We start from the raw sequence: 23215 nt of genomic DNA, 5'->3' as shown, positions 1-23215 counted from the left end.
ATCCTAACCCTTGCTCACAAAAAAATTGTACAATGACAGAATATCATTTGTGTCGGTTGTAAAAATCCGAAAGATCTGAATTCAAGCTTGGCTAGATGGGATGGGCATGTGGAAGAGCGAAGTTGGGTTGCTTAACAGCTTTTTTGTCCATAGCACATTCGGACTCTGTGCCAACACTGCCAACTTGCAGTGATGATCTACCAGTTCAACATTTCACCAAGAAAATAACTCATTCGGTATCATCTGTCACCAATTTAAACTAACAACTTTGATTATGATCATCTCTTAGACAATCTTATATCTTATTGCGTGAAAATATTCAACGGCCTACTCTGAAATACGATCAAAATTCAAAATTGCATTCCATACTACGAACGAATGAAAGATCATTAAATCGTATTGCCATAAACAGTTCTGGCCAGTCTCGCAGCCTCTCCATACATACCATCGACATGAATTCATGCGGAAACTAATTTCGGAATTTCATTCGCTTTAATGAGATCATTGTTCCAATAATGTTAGATTAGGCTTGATACAACCAGCGTGTTGTATCTAGTTTTACAAACTGGGGTTCCTGATATAATAATAAATAAGTTTTGACAAAATAGATGTATATTAATCGTGATCAAAGTTTTAAGGTCAAAAACTAGACTTATACGCTCAATAATAACAATATCTTACTAATATAATAATACATGCATATATCTCTACTACACCATCTTTGACATACTACTTCGTCTCGGATCGCTTTACGGTTCAAATCGTATAGTTACTTTGTTTCGATTGGTCGGGTGTTGTCCCACTACCTAAGGACAACGGAATCTGATTGAGCATACCCGAGACCTACCGAATCTACTCGGTTAGCCAAGAAAACATCTTAGTGAATTACAAAACAATGTAATATATTCACAATCGGAATAAATATATAAACCAAAAGAAAGCGCATTAATTCTCAAAAGACAATGAATTAATTAAATATCATTATTATATAATTATAGTTAACATAAATTTATTAACAACACAATAAACGACCAGAAATTTTGCATCAAGCGTACTATTAAGATTATACTTCAATATCAATCTCTAGAGTTGAACTTTCCCTGAGCTTTTCTGTTGTTCGAAAAAATTAAAGCCTCCGGGAAGCCTTTCTGGCTTCTACTAGGGTAGGTGGGCGTAGATGGGCTCAACAAAGATAACTGGGAAAACTCAACAATAGCCCGAAAATCTTCGAGGCTACTTCGCGAATGCATCTACTATATGATCAGAACCGGGACAAGCTGAGAAGATTTGGTAAGAAGCACAGTATGCTGATGTTTTATGCTATCTATCATGTGGAGCGCTTCGATGGGTATGGTACCTACACATACGGTAGATCAGGTTGGTCTATCAGGTGGCGAGTGGCGAGAAACTTAGTGGAAGTGTCTAGGGCGGAGACGACAACTACGCAGGTGCTACGTGAACCAGATCAGGAGAGTAATCAGTAACGGCCACAATAATTCAAAAAACATCGTAGCCTAAAGGTTAAGACGCCCGATAAATTAGTATCGAGTGATGCAACTATGCCGGTGTTCGAATCCCGCAGGCATATACCAAATTTTCTAAAGAAATACATATTGTTACGCCGGTAAGAGAAACGCCACGAGTAGTAGAAATGAATATCAAAAGAACTAGTAAAATCGAGAACTCTCAAAAAGTACAACGCCATCTATTATCAAATACCGGAAACACATATCGAAACTACTCGACTTGTCAAGAATGTTCTCTATAATTCTAGGGATGTCATATCGACTATAAAAGCGTTGCAGAGATGACACGAAATTTATCAGTAATCAGATCTACTCGAAGCGAAACAGCGAACGGATCACCTGAAGCGAAGCAGAAGAAGTGAATTATGAAGTTTATAGTGTTCTGTGAGTGTTCTATGCGTTAAATAGAGTTTTAATTTGTACTTTGGTGGAACTCTTATTTATCCCGAACCCCAGCGCGTAACAGTATTTAGCACATATCCACGAGTGACTTCCACGATGAAGGAATAACATCGTATAACCAAAATAAAAGGCGTAAAAATTATATTTTGCATAATTAAGGCACTTTGCTTATTTTTATTGCATAGCAGTAATGCTTTTTCGTTTTAAAGGTGAGGCCACCGTTGTACTGTTGTAACTGAGACTTAGAACTCATGTCTCAATCTGGGTGGGGGCATTTACGTTGTTAATGATTATAAGCTACGATAACTAATTTACATCAGGTCGGTCAGTATCAGTCTTGATAATTAAAAAGTGACGACGCTTGCAGCTGAAACTAAGTATTGTACTTTATGACGAAGCATGTTGCTGATAACTTTATTTCTGTAATCTGACGAAGCATGTTGCGGATAATAACATGTACTTTTAGGTTAGGAATATTGTGTTATTTTTTTTATAATAATTAAAAAGTGGTTCATCGTTCCGACGCTGACTTCATACACGGATCACCGTTGCCCCCGACCGTGCGCACTCACAACATATGCACATACATCAATCAAACGGAACACGCAACATTTCCAGAATGGAACGCAGTCATACTTACCGACCGCTCCTCGCTCTCTGCGAGCTTTTGGTTACCTCTCTATTCCGAGCATAAAATTGGAATGATGTACTATTTGTTAGTGCTGCTATTTGGCGATTATACATGTGAATCACTGGATAATTATCAGACATGTTGTAACTGCAAAATCATACGTCACTTAGCCAGCCAAGCGTTAGATCCCCAACTAAAAAGATTTCTCATAGGATAATTGTCAGTCGTGTAATTTCAATACAAGTGTAACATGCGTTGGGCGGGCGAGCAGAATGCAGTTGTGACTCTGTGCTTTGATTGCTAGATTCCACCAAACTTAAAATAATCCACCAACAGTTACTTTTACTTTAATTAAGAATTTATATATAACTTGCATTTTACACAGTATTTCAATAATAAAATTGAGCCTTGAGGTCAAGTGGCCACTTGTACTAGTCCACTTGTACTTGTTTACAGAAAATAAACTACGTAAAGACAAACAATACTATATTCCAAATTATACAAAATATTGAAATTCAGTCTCTCAAAATATTCAGAAATTAATTGTTGTTCAGGATCTACGCCTTTTGCCGTCACTTGTCAGTTCAGATCGAATAATTAGACAGTTGCTATTGAAACTTCAAAGAGTTTTCTAGGTTAATATCATTGATAAGCGACAAAGATTACTCTGTTATTTTCAAACAAAATAAGTATATTAGATTTTCGCGACAAACTTATCTAGCAACAAGATTCATTAGTTATATATGAAAACAACCATCGAAAACGAAGTGTAGTTCGATTTTTCTGAACTTTTGATCCATTATTTAAGATTTTCCGTTGTGTTTTGTTCTGAATGCGGCACCACAGAGACAGGTGTGGATAATGTCGTCACAAGCATTTCTTTATATGCGTACACAATCAACACATCGTGACAAAGGACAGCTGCAAAAAAGGAATAAAGTTTTTTATTTATCTTGAGGGTATATTCATTTTACCAGCCCTAAACGGACGTGCTACAAGTCCGTTTGGTTCATAAGAGATGCAAATTAATAATCTTTCACTGATGGCGTAGATAATATTTGCGCGATGCAGACAGAACACACCAGATGTCTGACCCCATACAACACGCGATGACTAAGCTTATATTTTAATTCGTGCACGATTATCATAGCAGTTGGAGAAATTAAAGAATCAACTTAGTTACAGGCTTCTTTGCTGTAGACCAGCTGGTCGAGACAGGGGTCGAATTCCCAAGGCTATTAATTATAATAAGTAAGAGGTCAATTAGCTATTTCAATTCTGTGATGCTTCTTCCAAGATAGGGCTGTAGTAATGTGTAGCCGAATCTTGGATCCAACCCGTCAAACCCCGATTAGTACCCCGTCTATGAGCTTTAGGGACAAAGGCTTATGTTTTGAATTCAGAATTTACATATTGTGTTAAGATGGTCTGCGTCGTCGATCTAAATACTCTCAATGAGAACGAAATTCTTAAGATTATTAACTATTATTATAATACTAACTGCATAGTGTATCGCAGACGATACTAACAATGAATGATATGCTTACAACGTGATCACTGGTCTAAAGTACATATTTATTGTACTCGTGTCGTTGTTTGAGTTTTAAATCTTTTTTTAACTTTTTTTTTCATTGCAAGGGTGGACGAGCTCACGGCCCACCTGATGTTAAGTTTAACCGGAGCCCATAAAAATCTACAACGCAAATGCCGCCACCCACAGGTATCAGTATAGTGCAACGGCTGCCCCGCCCTTCAAGCCGAAACACATTACTGCTTCACGGCAGAAATAGGCAGGGTGATGGTACCAACGCGTGCAAACTCACAAGACGTCCTACTACCAGTAATTACGCTAGTAAAAATTTTGCGGGTTTCATTTTTATGTTTACACCATGTTATTTCATCACCGTGGAAGTCAATCGTGAACAATTTATAAGTACGTATTTCATTAGGAAAATTGGTACCCGCCTACGGAATTCGACTATAAAATCTGTTTAGAACCCTTAATAGTAATCCTTAATCTGTTTAGATTGCAAATACTCACAAAACAGCGACATGGCCATCAAAGCGAAGATTAGAGCCAATAAGAAGTGCATCGTCAGATACCCTGTCCTTATGAAGTATATACCGCCCATGATCCCGAGTATCGTGTTGTATGAGCCTAATATTAGACAAAACCATAAGCCAATTTCTAACGCTAGGACACGCTCCTGGAACCAAACATTAAAATAACTTGATTTGATCTTACACTGCGAACAGGAACGCTGTTTACTTTGTGGCATAATTAAACAGGACGGTGGTACCCACCTGTGCGTGCTTGCAATAATCAATTGCTTGCAAATGATTGGGGGATAGAAATTGCAGAGTTAAGAAGTAAAATAGGCGAAAGGAAGTTGCAGCAGTCGCATCTGATTAATATTAGTGGAATTACAAATACATTTAAAATTTACACCATTTACTTAAATGTCAATAAAACACATCGAATGATTACTCGTGGTAGGACCTCTTGTGAGTCAGCACGGGTAGGTACCACTACCCTATTTCTGCGGTGAAGCAGTAATGCGTTTCGGTTTGGAATGTGGGGTAGCCGTTGTAACTATACTGAGACCTTAGAACTTATATCCCAAGGTGGGTGGTGCATTTACCAGTAACCACTTAACACCAGGTAGGCTGTGAGCTCGCCCGACCATCTAAACAATTTCTTTTTTTTTATTGCTTAAATAGGTGGACGAGCTCACAGCCCACCTGGTGTTAAGTGGTTACTGGAGCCCATAGACATAAAAAAGAATGTCAAAAAGCATGTTATATCTACCACCGAGTCTAACAAAAACCGCAGTCCTGAGTCTGAGTCCTTGCCAAACAACGCAGCGAGCCAGTACTTCTCATAGTAGTCACACTCACTTTGGGTTACTTTTTTCATAAAAACATATAATTCATATATAAGGAAGGAATACAAAAGGAAGTTCCAACAAAAAAACATAAACCGATCACTTCATTCCCACCAGTTGAACGGACTATTGCCGTTGAGAGAGACCTCAAACAGCAGAATGCAATTTCTCGCCTCAATCATACCGCCTTATCAACCGATATCAGATTGAAGATATTTTTTTCGACTAGTTTCCACATAAATCGAGAACAGTATATCTCCAAATGAAGTAATTCTTTCAATATCTAAGTCACAATATGTTTCCTATTATACCCACAACTTACCCATATACATAATATGATCTATTTGACCGGTTTAATTAAGTCTCTCCCATCAAGTGTCTGCCGGTCATTTGCATCAAGCTATTTGACCAGGTCAACATTGATCAACAGTCAACTACTGCCTCGTAATCCTCATTAAATACCTTTCTTAGTCATTACTTTTGTAGACCTTACTTTTTTAATAATCAGAAATTGGTCAATTTACATGTCACAACTTTTTATTTGTATTGGTATTCAGTAACAACGTCCCGGAGGCGGTTCGTCGACTCACAAAGGCTCTAGTTCCTCAATCGCAAGCCACAATTGCCCCGGGCTACTTCATCTTTAGTGTTATGACAATAAAATCTGAATCATGTGGGCCGCTCCTTTGCAGTTACAGAACACATAAAATGAAAAATGTCTTTGAAAGGCACGTATTTCTGAATTTACTATTTACATTGGTTGTAGAGAAGATACGAGTTTTCGATACGTAACCGGAAAACATCGACACTACAATTTGGATACTGATTTCATGAAAATAGAATAACGTTTATTTTACCCTCCAAAATAGCACTCATCATTGATTTGGTACAAATTGAAAACATTTTTTTTATGATTGATGGATTACTGGTGTCCTTAAGGCCTTTCCAGTTTCACCGGGACAGGTGAGCGAGCAAAGGCTTAGCCACAAGGGGTGGATTAGCTACCAGCTGCTCTAACGCCTCCAAAGGAGACCTAATAACTCGAGAGCAGCTGCTTCGCGGATGAATCAACAACCGGATCGGAATCGCGACAAGCTGAGAAAATCCGGCGAGAAACTCAGCGGGCTGATGTATGGGTTAGGTTGCACATCGAACTCTAAGTCGCCTGCTAGTGTTAGAGTTAAAGGCGTCTAATGCAAGGATTATTGAATCTCATGGATGCGTAAGAACGTGTCTAGGGCGTCGACAGTGAATGGCTTCTACATGATTAGGATTCGGGGAATTGTCAGCGGCGGCAACAATAAGGCGATTATCATGACGCATAGCCTTATCGCTTAGCCTTAGCCTTAACCTTATTACGCTGACTTCATATATTTTCGGATCCAGGTCGTCGTGTAACTCGACGTTCCTCAAGAACCACGGAGCTCCGACGGCTAACCTGCAAAAACGATATTGTAGGGATTGGAGGAATGGAAAACAGTAGAAGTGTCAGGGATGAATGTCACATGTCTTCTAAATATACTCTTAACATGGTAGAGCTTCGGTCTTTTAATTAACATAAGCGTGAGGGCTCGCTAGGCGCCTTGCTACCATGAATTATGCATATTTCAATTTTGCGTTTTTTACAACAAAAAAACATTGGCCCCTGTCGTATTTATCCTATATGCTACAACGATTTCAATATTAAGCGCTCGAGGAATATCCGTTCTGGATATGATTATTAGGGAACACCTGCTTCACAAAAGGAAGACAAACTTAAAATCTATCAGATTGTTGTGGATTGTTAAATGTTGCTGGTATTCTACTTATTTAAGGTAATCTTTAAATTGACATTTTTTATGGACACGAGACGTAAGATCGTATAATTTATTGTTAGTTTGAATACTTCTTTGTTCTTGAAATATTTTCCTCTCTTTAGGCCAAAGTCTGAAATCCTGTTATTTTACCATCGGTGCCGAGTGCTAGTACGTTGTTCTTATTTTCTGACCCTACCCACCCCTATTTACACATTTCGAGTGGTGGTTTTGTGCGTATTGTAAGCGCACACAAATTATAGATAATTCTATGAATTTCTGCCACGAACCAATCATGTGTTTCCTGTGAAAGGTAGAATAAATGATATTCCAATTCCAATACCGCCTCAATTTCATAACAGAAAACGGGTGTCAATAAGTCGCTTGAATGTGTCGCTTGGTTGTCGGTCGGCTGTTCTAAGCAAATAAAAACTATCTTACTTCAAGAGCTCCCAAGAAGAGGAGTATCCCGTGCACTATCTGCGGTGGTAATATCGCCAGGGTTAAACTCTGGAGGACATTGGACATACCACCTTCGCTATTGGCGCGGACCAGGTAATACAAAATCATGTAGCATATTATCGACACCTGTAAAAGATGTATCGATATATATATTTTTTTAAGCTATGCGCCCAATGCGTATTTTAATTTAACCTATGCGTTATTTGTTACTGGTGTAGAATACCTGACAGATATAGATTGAATGAGGATGACCACAAACCTAATCAATTTCAAGTACATAAAAACATTCAAAAATATATACCGCAGAATCGAACTACTCCATTTCTTGTCAAACGAGTAGGACTGGGCATTAAACCCAGCCCTAGTACAGCCTACGGGCTCGGGAATCTGCCGCGAAGTAGTCAGTTTTCCATGACATAGTAAATTTGCTGTCTAGTAGCCACTAACCACCAGAGATAAAGTAACCTCCTCTTCCCAGCTATGCAATTAAAAATCAGAGAGAGACAGTATTTAAAAACACCATTTAAAGAGCAGTTACAATCCAGTAATGAACATAAACAAATTAAAACAGTGACGATGCCTCGTGAATACATTTTAGCGCAGTCTGGAGTCTACGGCTTCGAACCTCAAGCACCTGTCACCGTCCTCGCCAAACCCGTCGCTTGCGACGAAGGGCTCGATGAGTAAATTAACTCATAGACACAGTCCACTGAGTTTCTCGCCGGATCTTCTCAGTGGATCGCGTTTCCGATCCGGTGGTAGCTTCTGTGAAGCATTACTCTTGCTAGGGCCAAAGCTAGCAACACTCCCGGTTTGAGCCCCGTGAGCTCACCTACTAGTTCGGTGAATCTAGAATAATCCCTAGGATATTATACCCGAGGATACTAGAAAAGGTAGAAAAAAATAAAAAAAAGGCTTCGAACGGAATTCACAATATTATAAGTTGCAGCTGTCTGTAGTATCAGCAGCTTCATAATAATAAGCCACGGAATCTATGTATTTAGAACCAGATAAGTATGTACTTACAATTTTCAACCAGCCGATGCATATTACAGCGTCTTTGAGAGCTTTCTTCCTTGCACCACGGTCTTGTTCCTCGGGTGGCCTCAGTTGAGCACAAATCAACATTATTTTATAAAAAACTTAAAACTAATACAATATTCTGAAGCATTTAATTTCATTTTGAGCTAAAACATGACTAATACGGTTAATAAATTCTTTGTTTTGAGTTTTCTGTCAATTATAACGAAAAACTTTTCATAGATTTATTTGACAAAATCGATCATATTTAATGTCTTACATGATTTTAAATAGTCTATTTCTAAAACAGAGACACTTACGTCTATCTATGTTTATTTGCTAAGAATTCCACTACCAAATGCTATATTGTTATGTACATATGTATTTTTTACTACTAGTCGGTGGTAACCTAAAGAAGATGTTCCAGTTACGCACGGTTTGAGTGATGAGCTCACGGGACTCAACCTGGGAGGGTTTATTACTCCTAGCCAGAAGTAGTACTTCGCTGAATTTATCACTGAGAAGATGCGGCGAAAAACTCAGTGGGCCGTTTCTATGGACCAGGTAACATGTCCAACTCTTTGTCGTATTTGACAACTTCGACGAGAACGGTGACCGGTGTATGCAGTGCCTAAAAGCGTTGTTTTTTAGAAGAAGCGTTCTGACACTTTCTTCTGATACTTACGTAACGGATCTAAATTCTTGTGAAGATCATACCTCACGTACCTCACGGTGCTTCAACGGCTCTATCCGGCAAAAACGGTACTGGATGACCTGGAGAGAGCTTATGTGCAATGTCTCACTGATACTGATTCGAAAAAGACGTTATTGAAATATTTAAAAAGAGAATCTAAGTTTGAAATTTGTCACCTTCCAACGGACTTAGAAAGTTGTCATAATTCAGCTCAAAAACTATACGTACATCATCTCCTCCTAACACAAACCCAGTCCGTATTTTCAGCAAAAAAAAAACCTTTACATTGCTTTATTAAAATCAGCAATTTGTAATGGAGGTAAATTAAAAAGGAACTGCATTTAGCTCGGTCCGCTTAATCGTTAACGTGTACTTTAAACTTGGCCGGGTGCTCGAGACTAATTAAACTTCGCGACCAACTATAAAATTTACTTTGATAGTCTTTGAGTATCAGCAGTTTCGAGTTCGCGTTTTATACGAAACTGTTTTATCGTCAAACATTGAGAATAGCTTCGTATTTAAAGAAAACTTCGTGAAGCCACAGTGCATTTACAAAAACTAGTGGTCGCCCGGTAGTCGAAATTCGACTATAATTAATTGAAATTATAAGTTTTTACACTATCACGATTCTATTTTTAAAGACTATGTATTATATGTACTTCTATAATCACAAATATCGCCAAGACTACACTATAGAAAAATATTAATAAAGACAAGCAATATTTAATCTATTCTCAATTTGACCACAGACGTCAAGAACAAAACTTTGACAATAAATAAATAGTATGCATGCGTGTATGCGTCAAATACATGGTAGTGTGTGTAATATTTTTTTGATGTGAAACATCTATAGCCGCACGTAAAACCGATTTCTGGCGTGGCAACGCATGCCGTGGCGACGCGTCGCCATGCGCAATCGACTGTGCGATTCTCTCCCACTCGATCCGGCGCTAAGCCATCTCTCTTGCTACACTGAGCTCGGATACCTATAGTTTATACTCCGTAGTGTGTACAGTATTGTTACTACAGTACACATAACCTGTCACATCTGTTCTTTTCTGCATATTACTTTTACAAAATAATGTCGATGTTTCACATCTGCCAGGCGTCCCGTGACGGCTCACATTTTTTATTGATTTAATGTATTTTATAGGCATAATTAAAAAAAATATATTAACACTCTGCACTCCTTCTCTATATACTCTGTAATTGTGGGAAATTTCATATTGCTCCGTCCGCGTAATTTTCGTAAAAAGGGATACAAAGTTTTTGCTTCTCGTATTAATATATTTTGAGGGAGCGTTAGTTAAACGAACTGCATATTCCTAAATGAGTCACGTACCGAAGGCACAAGAGACACCAGGCATTCGTTTGACTGATCTAAATCCAACGCCCTAACGTCGGGACGCAATTTTGGGGTAATTTTCATAAATTGAATAATTTTTATATTAGACCTTCGGGTTAAATCGTCTACGAGAAAATATGATGTAAACGTATTCAGTCTGCGGACGAAATTTATGTGTCTGCCGTTTTACGTAAATATGCCAAGTTTTTCTGGTGCGGCTTTTCGATGTTATTACCTTCAAAGTTTTTATGGGACGGTTCTCTTCGCACTATTCGTTAAATTATGTTATGAGATAAAGCTATCTGATGAAACTATGAAGCTGGCCAAGAATCCCTTAAATTATGCTATTATCTACCGGTGGTAGACCTCTTGTGAGTCCGCACGGGTAGGTACCTTGACTATTTCTGCCGTGAAGCAGTAATGCGTTTCAGTTTGAAGGGTGGGGCAGCCGTTGTAACTATACTTTTTTTTTTTGTGGACGACCTCACAGCCCAGCTGGTGTTAAGTGGTTACTGGAGCCCATAGACATCCACAACGTAAATGCGCCACCCACCTTGAGATATAAGTTCTAAGTTCTCAAGTACAGTTACAACGGCTGCCCCACCCTTCAGACCGAAACGCATTACTGCTTCACGGCAGAAATAAAAGGGGTGGTGGTACCTACCCGTGCGGACTCACAAGAGATCCTACCACCAGTAAGAGACCTTAGAACTTATATTTCAAGGTGGTTGGCGCATTTACGTTGTAGATGTCTATGGGCTCCAGTGACCATTTAGCACCAGGTAGCCTGTGAGCTCGTCCACCCATATAAGCAATGAAAAAAAACTACCTCTTCTGTTTGTTAAGCACAAGGGTATTCACAATAAAGATTATAACCTAAGCTCTATTGTTATCTCTCTCTCTCTCTCTCTCTCTCTGCATTAACCACGTAAATAAAAAAAACAGCTTTGGCGATTAACAAGTAAAACATCTCAAAATATAATATTCGCAAACATTTACTTATTCAGCGAGCAAGAACGTCTCAATTCGATAACTATTCACAGTAATCAGCATGTAGCCCCAATAAATCGAATAACAGATAGACATAAAGATACTAAGAATGACCCCAACGACACTTGACCCTTGAAAACAATGAAAATCAATAAAAATACAATAAAATATGACCCCTGCGTTCAATAGTAAATATGCGAACATTTGCACTAATAAAATCCATAAATAAGCGAAAATTATCTTTTCATTATCAGCACACACACCTATACACAAAATAGCACTTGCAATAAAAACAGCTGTTAAAATAACACCTAAAAATAGCAGGTAATACAACAGATCTAACTTATTTATGTAAGCATCCTTCCACGCTGCAAAGTTTATTGGGATTGATACGAAAAAGTACAGTCCGATGGAGCCATAAATTACGCCTAAAATTGCGGCGACCATAGCTCCCATCCTTAGCGGCACGCAGAGAAGGAATCTCTCCACTGACTCTAATTTGTTCCACATTTTCGTGTTTCATTTCTGAACTTTTCAATAACTGTTTTAATCGACGTAGCATTTGACAGCTGATATGAGTATTGACATAAAAATCATCTTGCATTTTCATTTGTATTTGTAGATAGCAAAATAGGTATTATTCGATATTAAAGTATTGAGAACCATCTTCAAAAATAAAATTGCTTAAATTACCGATAAAACACTTTTAACGTTTTTTTTATTATTGTAAACGAGCTCACGGCTTATTTAAAGTTACCGAAACCCATAGGTACCGTACATCCTCAATTGTACAATTAAGGTATAACATAATAATAATATAATATAATGTCCCAACCTTCAAGCCGGAATGCTATACTGTTCCGCGAAATATACAGCTCAGAAGAACATAACCCTACGACTAGAACTTACACAAATAAATATGCGGGTTTTAACATACAATATTATATCTTCAGTGTAGACGTTACGTACGTAATTCCTACGTGTGAAAACGTGTGAATTACGTATTTCATTAGAAAAGTTAGTACCTGCCCGCAAGATTTGAACACCGGTATAGTTCCGTGCTCGATAGTGGACATCTTGTGCTTGAAGCTACGACGACTTCTAATTCGTGTCGCGAAGCAATCATATATACTGGCGTGAGGATAAGACAACATCAGTCGGGCTGTCTCTCAATTCTTTAGTTGATATTTAATTGAATGTAATGCTGTTTATCTCGCTTTTTATTGCTATGAATCTTAGCAATCTTTACTTCCACACAACCTCCATGACGACCTGGACTTAGAGTCCATCAGTAAGTATCTGTAGTCGGCGTCGATGCGCCACTTCGATAAAGCGGCACGACACGAGAACCCTCTCATCGTGGTCGTCGGTAACTACATTCCCGATCCTGCGGAAAGAATGGAAAGCAGTCGACGTCGCCCCAAACGCGTCATTTCGGATCCTCCCGATCCACTAACGGTGCTTTTAGGTACCTCAAGCACCGGTTATCGTTCTCGTCGAACCCGTCGCCTGCGACGAAGGGCTCGACGAGTAAATTAACCCTCAGACACAGATACTAGTTAAGGCGTCGCTGATACAGCCTCTCAAGACTATCTACTATAGCTTAGGTAGGAAAAAAAAATAAAAATAAAAAAACTTCGACACAAATTATAAATACGAGGGTAAACGTGTCGGTCTATTACGTTTCCACACGTGAACTAATTAACGGATTTTGACGTAATTCAAAATAATGGTTATGTATAATGTCTATGTCCTATGTCCAGCAGTGGACGACTGTGGGCTGTTGATGATGATGATGATGTATAATGACTGTGCAAGAAAGGCTATGTGAGAGAAGGGTGTGAGTGCAGAAATGGCGCATGATAGGCCTAGATGGAAAACAAGGACATACCGCGCAGAACCCGTATAGTGGTATCAGAGCAAGAAGAAAAAAAAGAAGTAAGAATGTAGATGTACCTTATGATACCTTTCATTTCATTGCTAAGCACGAGGCTTCGTCCTCGCGATATTAAGGCTGGTACCCCTGGTATCTGTTATGACACTATGATGTTACCGTCTTATTAGACGGTAACATCATTATGAATGATTACAATAAAATAACTGAACTGACCGACGGGTGATCCCTTCATAAGAATAGTTTTCATTATACGAATTATTTCCAATCAACAATTTAACCGGAGATCGATACTCCGCACGACCTCCGCACGACGATCGATGACCAGTCACTATCTCTAATAAAGACATTTGGACTAAATGTGACCAAAGCCCCATCGCGCAAGACATTGCCCATCGGAAATGGCGTTGGATAGGACACACTCTACGGCGCAGCGGAGTCAACGCAGCATCAATCGCGTTTGAGTGGCAAACGCTTGGCAGGAGAAGACCTGGTCGCCCTGTACAAACTTAGCGACGCACCGTGGAGAGTGAAATGAGGACTGCGGACGTGACCTGGAGTGATCCGCAAGACAGGGTCAAGCGGGGACAACTTGTGACGGCCCCATATACCAGCGGGGTACACTAGGACTACAACAAAAACAACAACAATATAACCGTAACAGTCCTTTGTATATAGCTACGCAATTTAGGGACTACGTAGAAGGCTTTTCGGAGCATTACAAGTTCATAACAAATAAAGGTTACTTTGGAAATAGGGATGGTTAGAGGACTACGGAAAGTACAAAGTTTATATTATTATATTATTATGTATTTACAATACAATTTACCATTTGTAATATGCATAACAAGATTAAATATAAAGGTATATTAGAATAATACAGGAATAACGGTATTGATGTAAATATTTAAAAATAACCACAGCGTTGAATAAAAGATAATATCCAATTTAATAGTATATAGGCAACATTAGATAGTATTTTCTTAAAATATATTATAATAAATAAATAATTATAATAATATTACTTAAATTTCTTAGAAGTTAGTTACTGAACTCACAGAAACTCATATTGTAGCCTATAATTGTGTTTTATTGATACAGTTTCAGCTTTCTGCTTTATAGTGATAATAGGCAAGAGCGGAGCTAACATTACCCGTTACAACAAACACGTTTATTACTCTAAGTACTGTAGAGACAAACATCACAGGAGGTCCGAGAAAAACTTGAAGCGCGATAGAAAAAAAACTTCTGCAAAGACTTTTGCAAAAAAACACCTTCCATGTAGAATGTAGATATGTAGAAATTCCATATAAAACATTCGGTCTACCCAGCAATGACACCCGCTTGGCCGGTGGAAGATTTTCTTTATAGCCGTTACCTTACTGTTAATAAAACCTTATAACCTGATTACAAAACAAAACAATTCCGTGATAATGAATAGTTTGAACTTATACTTAATCGTAATTTTCTTTGATTATTTCACTAAAACAAGCAACCCTAGTCTGCTCTTAACTAAAGAGGGCTTACAAAATTCAGCTGAAGTAATTCTGTACAATTTAAATTGTTTATGTATTTTAATGTACACGGTTTATATAAAGCTTAAGTTTTATTTTATATTTATTAGGGTAGCCGCACAATAGCGCTTATGAATCGTCGCGTGATCTTCAGCCCAGCTTTTCCCACCAGAGCTACGAGTGTATAGGGTCTCAGACCAAAGCACGGCGTAATGGAAGCGGTCGCACCACTCACCGCCTATCTAATAATCTCTATATATAAAAATGAATTGCTGTTCGTTAGTCTCGCTAAAACTCGAGAACGACTGAACCGATTTGGCTAATTCTGGTCTTGAATTATTTGTGGAAGTTCAGGGAAGGTTTAAAAGGTAGATAAATATGAAAATTCTCGGAATTAAATAAGGCTTAGGTATTTTATTTACCGATTGAGGCACTACGAAGTCTGCCGGGTCAGCTAGTTATTGGATAAAACTTATTTACTGATTTCCCTCATCAGTTTGACACTATTGGAATCAAGCGCTATGAGAAACAAATGAACAAGACGAATTCTATGGTACATCTAACTGCAGAAAAGGCCCTTTTGTACCCAAAAACTACGCAACCCTGCAGAACTAATGCTTTTCATATTGTATTTTTGTAGGTGGATGAGCTCACGGCCCACTTGGTATTTCTGCCGTGAAGCAGTAATGCGTTTCGGTTTCAAGAGTGGGGCAGCCGTTGTAACTATACTGAGACCTTAGAACTTATATATCAAGGTGGGTAGCCCATTTACGTTGTAGATGTCTATGGGCTCCAATAACCACTTAACACCTGGTGGGCTGTGAGCTCATCCACCCATCTAAGCAATAAAAAAAAAACTAAAAAAAGGTTAAAACCCGTAGACATCTGACATCAATGCGAACGCCGCCACTCACCTTAAGACACAAGGTCAAAATCTCTATTATATAGCGGCTCTCCAACTTTTCAGAATGCATTACTGCTTGGCGCTGAAATAAGCGGAATGTTAATACCTCACTTGTGCGTCCGTACAAACGCAAAACATTAACAAATACGAACACTTAATCATTTCAAATATAATTACAAACATAGTTCATACATGTTACCTTTGTCGGACCAGTTGGAGGAACAAAAGCAAATAAAAAAAGATGTGTGATGTCGTGGGACACCGGATAGGCCGAAGTTCCTTATTATAAAAATATTAATTATAAGTTCTATTCGAGGTATAAAGAAAATAATTATTCGGGTATACATTTTTTATTATGATTTTTTTATTAATAAAAAAAAAAAAAAAAAATAATATACAAATAAACAGCTATGTATATGAATAATAATAATAACCGTCATCACGTAGACTATACATTAAACACTGTAGAGCTATCATACTAAGACTATATGTACATAAATAATAAAAATCTTACGTTACGGACGTTTTTTCCCGGTTAGGGTACCCCTCCGCATCGACCCATAAGAAACTTCGTTCCAAAACTTGTCCACTTATTTGGAACAAACTACTAACTACAAGTACTACCGACAGTACTTAATGTAAGAATCAGATGAAGAAAAATGTGATGGGCATCTTTGCGCGAGCTGACAATGCCGCAGCTCACTGAAGTTGTAATCACGAGAACTCTGTACCGTGGCTGGATATAATCCTTCTCCTAATTCATTCTCACCAGGATAACGTCGCGCTCTTGTCCCCTACCCTCGGTGATATCCAACACATTATACAAATGTCCAGCGGGAAGTGATTCGGTAGGACCCAAGTATCTAACTGGAATCTCCTAATCATTTCACAGAATATTTTTGTGTTATATCCGTGTAGATATTCTGCATAATATAATATTTTTTTATTTTGAAATATAATATTTTTATTGAAATATAATATTGTTTTATAGATAACTAGCTTACCCGGCAGACTTCATAGTGCCTCAATCGATAAATAAAAGACACATCAAGGGGACACATCAAAGGAAAAACAAAATTGTTTGTTTTAATATAATTCCGAGCTTTTTTATATTTTCTCACCTTTTAAACCTTCTCTGGACTTCCACGAATAATTCAAGACTAAAATTAGTCAAATCGGTCCAGCCGTTCTCGAATTTTAGCGAGGCTAACGAACAGCAATTCATTTTTATCTATATATAGATAATGTAGGGCTTTCGAAAAGTTTAATTCCACAAAAATTATTATCACCCCGTATTGTGTTCTAAATGTGTAGTATAAATTTACAAAATTTGGATTCAGGAAACGGAATAATAAAACACATATTGTTATAAAAAGATACTAAAAATACTTGTAATCATTGATGACAATTTGATTTGTTTAACAGCCCTCAAAAGATGGCACGTTTGGTGCGAGCTTATCGCGGTATTTCCAGCGCTTGCTAAAGTTTCGAACTTTCCAGAATAAATTGGTCCAAAAGGTAATCGTTTTGGTTCAGAATTCAGATACGAGAACTCGGCAACCACATAATTGTAATTAAACTTTACTGCTTAGGCATACTCGAAATTTCTAGTAATTTTTGGGAATTCCAGTGAAACTCGGAATATTGTTTTACACCAAAATAATAGGTTTAATTTATAGATAGATATATTTTAGATTTGGTTAAAATTAATTAGTTTGGTTAAAATTAAGTAGTAAATTAGTTTTGGTTAAAATTAAAACCTAAGTACAAGACATAGTTACGAAATAAACTAATTTCGAGTATCATAGAGGTATATATAAGTATACAATGTGTATTATACTTAACTTAGAATATTAAACAGTTAAAACCAAAATACTATTTAGTGTAGGAGTCGTGACCCATAAACCTTAAACAGACTGAAAACTAGACGAACCATAGAGAACATAATATACGATGGGTCATAGATTAAAAAAGGGTGCGTGTACTTATGTACGCGCGTAAGAAGTTATACTTTATTTTTATTAAATTTATTTCTTTTTTTTTAAATATTAAATAATTAATAATAAATATTTAACGTTAATAATTTAATAACATTTAGTATGAATTATATTAAATAATAATTTTGTCATTTATATTACTAAAAAATGAATGCTAATGACACTTTTTTTATGAGTGTACATGCGCGAAAGTTCACCTGCGGCTATATTCAGACTCGCCAAGTAACGTCCGTCGTATTGTAATGAGCGATTTAGTGGACAACTTCATTCTGTTAATTTTGTGTCACGGTGCGCGTGCATCGTAAAATTACACTCTCATTAATTTTTCATAACGCGCCTAAAGAAGTATAACTTCAAAAACATAAGTTTCCCAAAAATATATTAGTACCTACTTAAGAAAACTCCGTTTAAAGGTACTAATACCAATTACTTTGTGAATAATCCTATCATAACATCACATAACTGTTGACATCCTAGTTTAATAGTCATTATAATTTATATTGTTTTAATTCATTATAATTATATGAAAAATTATCTGGTTAATTATAGTAAGTGCTACCGTGAAATAACCAGAAGATTACAGTTGCTTAACACAAAACTTGGTAAAGGCGTCTTCGCTTTGTTTACACTAACGCCTGTTGATTTTAAACGAGCAACGAGATTCTTGAGGACGACGCTGCTCCGTACACACGACAGGAACTTTTCTCATTACTTAGAGTGCAGGCTTGGGCCTAAATCTATAGATTTTTAGTTTGATTTTTAGTTGATTATTTGGCAACACCATTTTGCTTAAGGTTAGGTAAGGTGGGTAAGGTAAGGTAATAGTTAATGAGAATTGTTAATATTTTTAACAGTTCAGAAACATCTTAATTTTACACAGTATGATTTTATAGGATAGTCGAATCTTTTTTCTGCGAAGTTTTCTTTATAGAGTTTTCAGTCTTATAACTGGATTACCTCGTGCCATATAGGTATCATTATTGACGTGACAACGTCTTATAATTCGATGGAGCCGGCAGCACGCACGAAAAAACATGACTCATGCGGCGTTACCTCGCTCTGAGGCGTTCCATGTAAGCCTTGAAGTGCATAGCAACGATAATTGAAAAATGAAACCATTCCATCAGTATTTTCTTATGACGTTGTCACGTTCAAATATCGTCGGTAAACCGACTTTACAGACAACCGATTTTTTTTTATTAAAAAAATCTAACAAGCCCAGATTCATGTTGTGGTGAAGTTAAGCAATCATTTCAACAACCTACAAGTAAGGTTTCCTACATACTTCATTATTGTATGTGTATCATTACTTACATTACTTACATTTTAATTTATAAAATACAGGCCTATGTCCAGCAGTGGACGTCTGTGGGCTGATAGAATAGAAATAGAATTATAAAATATTGTATGTGTGACTGGAATTAGAGTAGCACCTATAGATAGTGTTCATCGGACTGACGTCGACTGACAGCTTCTACGAGAACGCATAAGAATTCACATCACTAACTTTACAGCACGATGCTTAAATTAAACAGAAGCTTCGAGAAAGTTTCGAGAAACCATTTTTGTTGAGACTTGTTGATCCATACACTGGAGACATCGCCCTTATCTCTCTAGATGTATGGTGATGACGGGTCACTATCCAAGTTCATAGTCATCATCATTTTAATTGCTTATATGAGTAGATGGTAGTACTGCTATATTGTCCTTTTATCTTGATACTTAACTGGTGATAGGACCTCTTGTGAGTACGCACGGGTAGGTGTCTATTTCTGCCGTGAAGCGGTAATGCGCTTCGGTTTGAAGGGTGCGGCAGTCGTTGTAACTATACTGAGACCTTAGAACTACGGCATTTACGTTGTAGATGTCTATGAGCTCCGGTAACCAGTTAACACCAGGTGGGCTGTGAGCTCGTGCACCCATCTATGCAATAAAATACTTGGGTTATAACCAGCCACTAGTAACCAGTGGCAGGCTGTTTCCTTCTGACCTTCGTTTTGCTGTAAACTTTTTAAGAATTGCATTCTACGAATATATTTTTGTCATAGTTCCGAAAGCAATTAAGACTATGACCTTTTCTTTCATTAATAAATAATAGTTTAAAAAAACTAACAAAATACGCTTTTATAGAAAATCTAACTAAAAAATACAAAATAAATTTTAATAAATTTGAATTAAAAATAGTGTCACCCTTTTTTACAATAAAATCATTTTTCAAACTTATTAAAATTTATTTTCCATTTTTTTAGTTGAATTTTTTATAAAAGCGTATTTTGTTAGTTTTTTTAAACTATTATTTATTTTTCATTTTTTAGTTGTATTTAAATTTTTAAACTTTTTTTCCATTTTTTTTATATATTGAATTGTCATCGGTCCTTAATAAGTATACCAAATTTGGAGTTAATCCGACGTTTTGAAGGTGGTCAAAATCATGTTCAAAGATTCCGTTACATACTAACATACATACGTCTGAAACTAATAAAAGCGTATTAATAAATAGTTACTGTCCTATGCTTAGAAGGCTCGCTCACTGCTTATAACCAGGCCATAATATACTTGATGATCTTAAAAAATCCTTTTAGATCAGTTATTCACGTCAAGAAGCCGTCACTGCACACTCTGCAATCACCCGTAAAATTAGCAATCGGAGTTTAGGTATAACAGATCGCTTATCTAAATCAAATTGCCTTTTAAAGGATTGACAGATTGACTTCGCCTCTGGCATTGCGATGTCCAAAAACCCTTGTTATTTAGATTGGCGTGTGACGCCATCTCGCTCAAGGGTTTTTCAAAGCAGCCTCTATGTTAGCAGAAACTAATGAGGAACTCGCGCTACTCATACTATAAAGAGGTCCTAAACTAACAACGTAGTTCATGCTTCGGGGCCACATTCTTCTTCTTCTTTGTCTCCACCTTATCCCACTAGATGGGGTCGACACAGCGAATTTTTCTATTCCATTCTCCTCTATCAGTAGTCATCTCAACACTCACTTCTCTTTCTCTTATATCGTCATTCACACATTCCATCCTTGTCTTCTTTGGTCGACCTCTTCCCCATTTTACCAATGTTATTCCCTATTGTTCACTAGAGAGCTTACTGCCGTTGCGTTAACTTTATCAGTGGTCAAACTTACCAAGCAAAGACTTCTTAGTGACATAAATAGTGTTATTCTTCATGTGGTAGAAGGACTGGCAGAGTAGTACCCATTGGATGACTAGGGCTGCCAACAGCCAGTTGAACCCAAGTGCGCTGTAGCTGTACTTTTTGAGGAATGTCATTAACCTCGCCTAGGCTTAGCTCACAGCCCACCTGGTGTTAAGCGGTTATTGGAGCCCATAGACATCTACGACGTAAATGCGCCACCCGCCTTGAGATATAAGTACCAAGGTCTCAGTATAGTTACAACGGCTGCCCCAAACCGAAACGCATTATTGCTTGACGGCAGAAATAAGCGGGCCGGTGGTACCTACCCGCGCGGACTCACAAGAGATCCTACCACCAGTAAAAATTATCTCACCTCTTTCTCTCTCATATCGTCATTCACACACTCCATCCTTGTCTTCACCGGGGCCACACTAAAAACTTGCAAAATAAACGTAACTATAAAACGTAGGGCGTCGAACCTATAACAGAGGATTAGAGTTTAGAACAGTTAGCCAAAGTCCGATCCGTCTGTTCGAACTTGTCGGATCGTTTCTTAGTTAAGTCCTCTGTAATGGCGAGTTTCGAGTTTGTTTCTTAAACCAATAATTAAAGCAAAATTCTTCGAATGGCCACTAACAATCTTAAGTTATTAACTTGGTTGTTGAGCAATATTCAGGGTCAAAAAGTTGACGCCAACAAACATGGTAGCCACGTCAGTTTCTAGGATTCTAAGTAACACGATATAAAACGCAGTAAGTACCTAATAGTGTAGCAATATTTTATCTGTGTGTAGCTACAAATTCAAATTCAAAATCATTTATTTCAACTTAAGATGCCAGTATGACACACTTGTTGAATGTCAAAATCTTCTTCTTTTTCTCCACCTTATCCCACTATGTGGGGTCGTCAAAATATAAATAACAATGTTAACTCTACCACCGGTTCCAAAAAAAGCCACAGTCCTGAGAAGAACCGGCGAAACAAACTCAGCGGGCTTTTTTTTGTTTTTTCTCAAATATTTTCTTTATATTTTAAATAAATAAGAATATTTACAATAAAGGAAAAAACAAGTCATAAAATACAATTAAAAAAAATTTAATAATAATGAAAAATGAAAAGGCCAGGAGCGAACGCCTCATTCCCACGTAGTGTCACGTACGGTCGTTCGATTTGTAGCTATTGGCATTAGATAATTTAAATAAAATTTAATAATCGTGTGTCCTGCTCTTCATTAAGATACGCAGGTAAACCGGCCTCGGGTTTCTTTTAGTTTTAAAATATTTTTTCCGTAATATTTGTTTTTTGGAGTTTACTCCTTTAGAATCGATTTACATATATAGGCCCGGGGTATGAAAATTATGGGGACCAAAATCGTACTAGCATGTCACACGAAATGCGTTATGCGCATGTCACACGAAATGCGCGCCGGGCTGCTGCGCCGGCAGTCCGCCACAAAGCCTCGTACTGATCGCGCGTTTCTCTCATTATTGTATTTTCATATATTTGTTAGTCGTTTGTTTTGTGTCTCGTTAATTTGTTAATAATCTGTAGTGTATCGTGTTGTCGTAATATAGAACTATTTCTCGTATTGTTTCGTTTAATTTTTTATATCCAGTAAACTCCAGTCGTGCGTCGGAGCGGACACACACACACATTTTTTTTTTTTCTATAAAGTTACCTATAAAAATATTGAATAACAATTATGATTCGAATGGAATATAATATTGTTCACTGAAAAAGACGTCAAGTTCCACTTCAGAAGAGGTCACAAACTTTTCTATTATTGATCTGTGATTGTGAATATTTTGCTTAAAACACCTTACTGAGTTATGACTTAGAAACATAGCTTCAGAAAAAACTGTTAACATAGCGGTGTATGCCAAGTCTCGAAACTGCAACGCATCACAGAACCATGAATGCCCTATCCAGGGTATAAGCGCGATAAATACGCCAAGACATTTGTTGAGTGAGCCCATTACGGCCCGATGTTTATTGAAACATATCCTCTAACCG

The 23215-nt window shown here is 37.4% G+C and overlaps 1 protein-coding gene across 1 annotated transcript; it reads right to left on the bottom strand.

The window, feature by feature from the left end:
• Window positions 1-3358: 3358 nt before the first annotated feature.
• On the bottom strand, window positions 3359-8827 carry LOC114242065 (uncharacterized). The gene is made up of 4 exons (XM_089734723.1): window positions 8726-8827; window positions 7679-7825; window positions 4601-4766; window positions 3359-3480 (listed from the first exon to the last, which is right to left on the bottom strand). Exons 1-4 carry the CDS (start codon window positions 8825-8827, stop codon window positions 3359-3361), a joined length of 537 nt encoding a protein of 178 aa, XP_089590849.1.
• Between the last annotated feature and the right edge of the window lie 14388 nt (window positions 8828-23215).

This window comes from Bombyx mandarina, chromosome 18, assembly GCF_030267445.1.
Source record: "Bombyx mandarina strain Sakado chromosome 18, ASM3026744v2".
NCBI lineage: Eukaryota > Metazoa > Arthropoda > Insecta > Lepidoptera > Bombycidae > Bombyx > Bombyx mandarina.
Note: the sequence above shows the minus strand (reverse complement) of the source record. Positions and strands in the feature narration are given on the sequence as shown.

Excerpts from the sequence above, each read along its gene's own strand:
- LOC114242065 (XM_089734723.1), bottom strand. The coding sequence starts at position 8,827 with ATGTTGATTTGTGCTCAACTGAGGCCACCCGAGGAACAAGACCGTGGT. Across the intron at positions 7,826-8,725 it reads GCATCGGCTGGTTGAAAATT|GTGTCGATAATATGCTACAT; the intron begins GTAAGTACATAC and ends CATCTTTTACAG. Across the intron at positions 3,481-4,600 it reads GATGGCCATGTCGCTGTTTT|CTGTCCTTTGTCACGATGTG; the intron begins GTGAGTATTTGC and ends CCTTTTTTGCAG.